At 36.1% G+C, this 6,546-nt stretch overlaps 1 protein-coding gene across 1 annotated transcript; it reads left to right on the top strand.

The window, feature by feature from the left end:
• The first annotated feature begins 364 nt into the window (after nt 1–364).
• LOC107892001 (O-fucosyltransferase 27) lies at nt 365–5,830 on the top strand. Its single transcript, XM_016816954.2, has 10 exons — nt 365–935; nt 1,328–1,412; nt 2,051–2,121; nt 2,211–2,299; nt 2,417–2,660; nt 3,478–3,590; nt 3,677–3,767; nt 3,879–4,007; nt 4,193–4,743; nt 4,915–5,830. The coding sequence occupies exons 1-10, from the start codon at nt 741–743 to the stop codon at nt 5,375–5,377; spliced, it is 2,031 nt and encodes a 676-aa protein (XP_016672443.2). The 5' UTR covers nt 365–740; the 3' UTR covers nt 5,378–5,830.
• The last annotated feature ends 716 nt before the right edge of the window (nt 5,831–6,546 follow it).

The following is a 6,546-nucleotide window of genomic DNA, read 5'->3' as shown; positions in this document are numbered from 1 at the left end:
TTTACATGAATTTGGAATTGATTTACGTAAAAACAAATTTTATTCTTAAAATGAGTATAAATAATTTGTTTTATTATTTAAAATTAAATGAAGATTTATATTTTATAATTAAAATAAATGAGATTAATCCAAGTTGAAATCCACCTTACCCAAAGTGAATCCAAATTTATCAAATCAAATAGATAAGTCATTCCCTGTATGGATTAACACGTACCCCTATAGATAAAGGAAAATTTTCCACTGCCACACGAGTTTAATCTAGACCCACTTCACGTCACATTAATGAACCAAAAAAAGTGCATAAAAAAATGAACCAAAAAAATCACGTCATATTATTCATAAATCAGACCCAATGTGGCAGCATAATATCAAACAAGCATCCTAATCCTACATCCCGATCTCATCATTCATTGAGTTAATTCCAAAAATAGCACGCGCAGGAGAAGAGAGTGGAGCAGCAGTATTAATCAGAATCTTTCCCTGTAATAGCATGTCGGATCTCTCACAAGTTACAACCCAATTAAACACCCCCTGCTACTTCAGTTTCTTTTTTACTACAAAACATGTTCTCACACGTATTTACAGTCTTTCTCTCTCTTGCTTTGTATTTTGACTTTTCTCAGTGTCTCTCCTTCTGTTCTCTTCAGTTTCCTCTTTCTTTAACCTTTCTTCCGTTTCTAGACAGAGAAAGCAAATACCCCATTGAGTTTTAGGAAAGAAAGAAAAGAATATTATTAAAAATGAAAGAAGGGAAAGCTTTTTTGAAGTCTAAGATGAAATGGGTCGGTTTGGTTGGTTTAGTTTTATCAGTTTTTTCACTCTTTGTGCACTTCTTGCTAGCCAGATTCACTGAAGACGGCTTCTCCGAGTACCAGTCTTCCATAACCATCTTCTCCTGGAGACCTGTTTTTGAAGCTACAGACCTCTCGAGAACGGTACTATGCGATTCTTTTATATGCTTTTCCTGGTTCGCATTTTCTTGTTTCTAAATTTGATTCTTTTCTGTTGACGTGTTTTTACATTCAGGGTATTTGTCTATTTGTTTGTTTTTTGAAACATTTTGCTCTTGGTGATTTCACTTTTCTGTTCTTGGACATGTGGACTTGGGGGCTTTAGTATTGTTTTTGGGAGTTTTGTTTGGATCCATTTTGGTTAACTGAAAATGCCCAGATTAGTGTTATTTGTTTCTTTTCATTAAGGTGAGCTGAAATTTGTACCTTGGATCCGATTTGATTTGGTTTTAAACTGTTTTGGTAAGTTTTTGTTTGTTAATTTTATTTAACACATATGGCTTCTTAGGGTTTCTTCTTCTATTGTTTTGGTGCAGAGCCCATTGTATAGAAGACTATGGGGTCCTGTTGGGCAATTGGAATCTTTGCACCCACATGCTAATCCTAAAGGATACTACGCAGGTTCGCTATCATTTCCACTTCTGATTTTTGACAGTTATGTGTTTCACAATAATTTTAGTCATTTGTTTAAAAAAAAAAAAACATGACATTTCATGTTTTTCATTCCCAAATTCTAGATAATAGATGTTCAAGTTAAATTGATAGCATTGAATGATTAGGATTTAAGATCTGTTATTGTCCTTATAAAAATTACTGTGACTGCTAACCATCATCTTGATACAATTCCAATGATAAATGTTATGCAGTTCCTTAACAGTACCTACTGAGTGGTTTTTGATGGTTTATAGTAGCATTGATTGTTTACGATTGACCGCTAAGATTTTTGGAGAGATTAAAATGAAAACCGTGGGCATGCTCGCTCCATCGTATCACCTAGAATTTCCCCTTGTCTTTTAATTCTTATCCTCACATGCAAAGTACTTTATGTATGCAACCTATAGAATGAGAGTGTTGAACTTTATGTTATTTTAAGAGTCGTGTTGATGAATTTATTGGTGTATGTGTCTTTATGAAAACACAGATTCTGATTTTTATCATGTCCTTGTGTCTATTGCAAGTTGCAGTTTAATCCACTTTTTGGAAACATAGAATTGCTATTTCCTACTAAGGTTATATTATTATACATGTGCCTTTGACAGATCCTAGTGCTCAGTCAAATGGGTACATTTTTGTCAGAATACAAGGTGGTTTCCATGAGATTAGGAGCTCGGTAAGGGTGCTATAGTGAAAATTCTTATTTATGGATAAAGCTATCCTATATATGTAGTTGGAATTGTAATGCTTTTGTTTGAATCCTAGATATGTGATGTGGTTGCGGTTTCTCGGTTTCTAAATGCTACTTTAGTTGTTCCTGAGATCCAACAAACAACTAGCAAGAAGGGAATCAGGTGACTTTTGATAGTTAGTACTGCTTTCTATTCTTATTTGGAGTTGGATCATATGATAATTTGACGTATCAGTAATTTGTCCTGTATCAACTTATATTTGTAATATGTTTGATGCAGCTCACAGTTCAAGAGTTTTGCCTACCTATATAATGAGGAAACGTTTATGGCGGCTTTAGCAAAAGATGTTAATATCGTGAAAACCCTTCCTAAAAGCCTTAAATCAGCGAGGAGAAATAAGGCAATCCCAGTGTTTAGAGTGCCGTATGCAGCTTCACCGTATTATTATTTGCACAATGTGCTCCCTATTTTGATCAAGCATTCTGTAGTTGAACTAGTTGTTTCTGATGGTGGATGCTTGCAGGTGATTGCAGTTGCCATTTTTCTGTGGACCTTTGATTTGAACCTTAAACATTTTCTTTTTAACTTCGAATATCACCTTTTCAAATTTTATGTCAAATATAGTTGTTAAGCGCATTTTTCCTATTTCTAATGATGCTTATTTTTGTTAGGCACTAAATCTGTTCTTGGTTTCTTAATTTGCATGTATTCTAGATCAATTTGTATCCATGTTGTTCTTTTGTTAAAATTGATAAATATTTAGGGCATGCATTCTTGTGGTGAAGGTTAATAGCACCTTGCTAGTTTCTCATCTATCAATTCTAATTGTTAAGCATTTGGCGGTTCTCTAATAGGCTTGGTTCAGTCTTGTCGTGTTTGACCCTTGGGCACTTGCATTCTTACCAATGCGTGACCTACATTTATATCATGTGCTAAGGCTATATCAGGACTACAATTCTCTTTCTAATGGTTGAAACTATTCAGAAGACTTGATTTAATCATCTTTCTATTGACTTGAACAATTTCAAAAGACTTGTACCAAGTCAGCTACACAGATTTGTTATGTAGAGCATGGTACATCTTGCTTTTCATGTTAAATTCCTGAAACACCAAGTGCTTTGCTTAAACTGCATTTAGGTAACCATTTTAATGTTCATCCTTTTGTGCGTCAGACTTTTTAAGGTCTCTTAACTGACATTTTGTGCTACTGATATCTTCAGATTAGTAGTTAAGACTAATGTGAATATTGCTGCATCTAAGTTGAAATGCCTTATTATATACAAATTTTAATTTCTTTATGAATTTGTGATTGTTGCTAATATTTTCCATATCTGATTTAGGCAATTCTTCCATCGGATCTTGAAGAGTATCAAAGTCTTAGATGTAGGGTTGCTTTTCATGCCCTGAGGTTCCGACAAGATGTTCAGGACCTGGCAACTAATATATTGCATAGGTGAATAGATAACCATGGTTGTATTATGTAATATTATTTCCTTTCTTTTTCTTTTTTTTCCCCCTAATATGTTGTTGTCAATTAAGATTAAGGGCTCCTGGAAGACCATTTATTGCTTTTGATCCCGGTATGACAAGAGATGCTTTAGCCTATCACGGTTGTTCTGAACTCTTCCAGGTACCTGCTTTTATACTCAAAAGGCACCATTGGTGCTTTTACTCACTGAACCTTTGTTTCAAATATTGCCCATCATTTGACATGTTTATTCTCTTTTGGAGCTTACCCAAGGATGTGCATGCTGAGCTCATTCAGCACAGAAGAGCTTGGATGAGAAAACGTGGGATAATAAAGGGGCAGCTTTCTGTAAATTCTGCTAAGCAACGTCTCAAGGGTTCATGCCCATTGACGCCAGAAGAGGTAGTCATTTTTTATTGATGAACATCATTTACTTCTGAAGCTTCAGTTCTATGCACATCTTATTGTTTGAAACCAAATATGTTAACACATTATAAAAAGTTAATTAATGTAGCCATTCCATTGGATAAGGAGAAACAATTTGAGAAAACTTGAGATGTTGAATGAAGTCACTTGTCTTTCTACAGGTTGGTATTCTTCTTCGGGCATATGGATACTCATGGGATACAATTATATATGTGTCTGGAGGTGAAGTTTTTGGAGGCCAGAGGACATTGATCCCACTTCACGGATTGTTTGAAAATGTTGTTGATAGGACTTCCCTCAGCACAAGCTGGGAGCTGAGTAGAATTTATGGTCGTGAGGCTAACCTCGACGAAAGTTATCCAAGGGCTCCTCCATCTGCTCAGGTTGAAACAAAGCTTGATGCTTGGAAAAACTCTGGTCCTCGTCCTCGTCCTCTTCCACCTCCTCCTGCTAGACCCAAGACTTATAATATTGAAGGGTGGTGGGGTTGGGTTGCTGAGAGTGACAATGAGCCTGAAAGTACAGTTGTAGAGTTGAGGACTAATGCCCATAAGTTACTATGGGAAGCCATAGACTATACAGTTGCTGTTGAAGCTGATGTTTTCATTCCTGGATTCGATCGTGATGGTAAGGGACATCCAAATTTTGCCAGTCTGGTTATGGGACACAGATTGTATCAATCTGCTGCATCTAAAACATACAGGCCAGACAGGTAAGCATCTCTCTGACCAGACACGTTTGCTTGAATGTATACAATTAGATGCATGATTTAGTTGCAAGTTAATGACAGTTGTGGAGTCTTAGATTTCTTTTTAAACTTCTATCAACTCATGGAAGGTTACATGCTCTCATCATGCACTGATTGTATGCTTTTTCAACACAGGAAAGAAGTTGTCAGGCTTTTGGATCAAATTCACAGCCACATATATCATGCAAACCATTCCTGGTTAACATCAATACGAAGACATATGCGAAGCTCTTTAATTGATGGATTGATCAAAGCATCAAATAAGTCAAAATCTTCATCTTTTCTTTCACATCCAGTCCCTGAATGTTCTTGCTTGGGGCCTAATCCTAGTGAAACATTGTCTAATGCTTCAACCCCTTCAGTGCACTTGCAAGTTCACGCTGCTCTTGATGTGGTACATCGTTGCCCTGTTTGGATGGACGGTGAAAAGAATTTAAGCTCTAATGAAAGGGACAACGAAGAGGATATTGATGAAAATGATCCGTCGTCGTCAAGACTGTTTCTTCAGCATACTGGAAGTCATGATGCTGGAGGTGAAGATATAAACCTGAAAGAAGAATCTCAATTTGAGGATCAAGAAGAAGATGGTGGTGATTGACAACAGGAGCTTTATATATTTTGTTCAAGTTCCAAAAATGCAGCACCGGCATTGCAGTGTCAGTGTACATATTTTAGAGTGAGCAAGAGTGTCTTGAATTCCAATTCAAGATGAAGAAGCAAGGTGCCTTACACCAGTTCTCAAACTCCAGTGAGTCGGGCCTCTAATCGAATCCATCAGAAGCGATATTAAGTTCTTTTACACGGTGATGTATCGTATAATTGAAGCTTCGTCGGGAAAGGCAATCGTGTCTTCTGCAAGTAAGCCTGCAATCAATTTTGACTAGTCTTACCTTGTTCTTAATGTACAAACATAAGTTTTTGTGGATCTATTTTGGGACATTCCCAAATGATTATGGGCATTTTTTATGCATGACATAAATGATTAAGGACAGAATGAGATAGGTGTTTTCCTTTAATCCATTACTAAATATATATCTATCTAATTTATTCCTTTTGTGATGGATGTTGGCTCTCATTTCATTTGATAGTTCCTTGTATGCTTGAGCCTTTTTGTTCTAAACAGGCTTACGAAAATTCCCTTCCTAGAAAAAATAAGAATATGAATACAGGCACCCTTTTGGAACCAAAATTTCTTCTCCAAGAATGTAAAAATGTCCATAATAAAGCATTTTGGCTCAAAAAGCATGTTTTGAATCCTCCCAAGCTGGATTAAGGTGTGGATTATAATAAAATCCAATGTAGATTAAGCTGTTAATGATTGATCATTAATATGGCATTTTTTTTTCTACACATGCATGTTTTGAATCCTCCCAAGCTAGATTAAGGTGTGGATTATAATAAAATCCAATGTAGATTAAGCTGTTAATGATTGATCATTCCACGACGGACTAAATTATATCTGAATAAAGAAAAATCTCAGAACAATTATCAGTAAGTCGCTGTCATAGTGAAGTTTCCTTGGACTTTCTCGGTCAAACAAAAGCCTTCACAACAGAGAATTGAAGTTTCAGCGATCTTGAAAGCCAAGCATGGCATGTGTATTTTGAACAGTTTTGTCAAACGCATGGTTTCGCAGCAACTTGAGTCAACCACTAAGAAAGCAGTCAAAAAGGCCACGTGGCTTCTAGTTCGTCAACCTTGAGCAAGACTTTTGTCTTCAATAATTGAATTCCACAGTAATATTAGCTTGATCTTCAAGCAAATATT

Source organism: Gossypium hirsutum, chromosome A11 (assembly GCF_007990345.1).
Source record: "Gossypium hirsutum isolate 1008001.06 chromosome A11, Gossypium_hirsutum_v2.1, whole genome shotgun sequence".
Taxonomy (NCBI): Eukaryota; Viridiplantae; Streptophyta; class Magnoliopsida; order Malvales; family Malvaceae; genus Gossypium; species Gossypium hirsutum.
Note: the sequence above shows the minus strand (reverse complement) of the source record. Positions and strands in the feature narration are given on the sequence as shown.

Excerpts from the sequence above, each read along its gene's own strand:
- LOC107892001 (XM_016816954.2), top strand. The coding sequence starts at position 741 with ATGAAAGAAGGGAAAGCTTTTTTGAAGTCTAAGATGAAATGGGTCGGT. Across the intron at positions 2,122-2,210 it reads TCCATGAGATTAGGAGCTCG|ATATGTGATGTGGTTGCGGT; the intron begins GTAAGGGTGCTA and ends TTTGAATCCTAG. Across the intron at positions 2,300-2,416 it reads ACTAGCAAGAAGGGAATCAG|CTCACAGTTCAAGAGTTTTG; the intron begins GTGACTTTTGAT and ends TGTTTGATGCAG.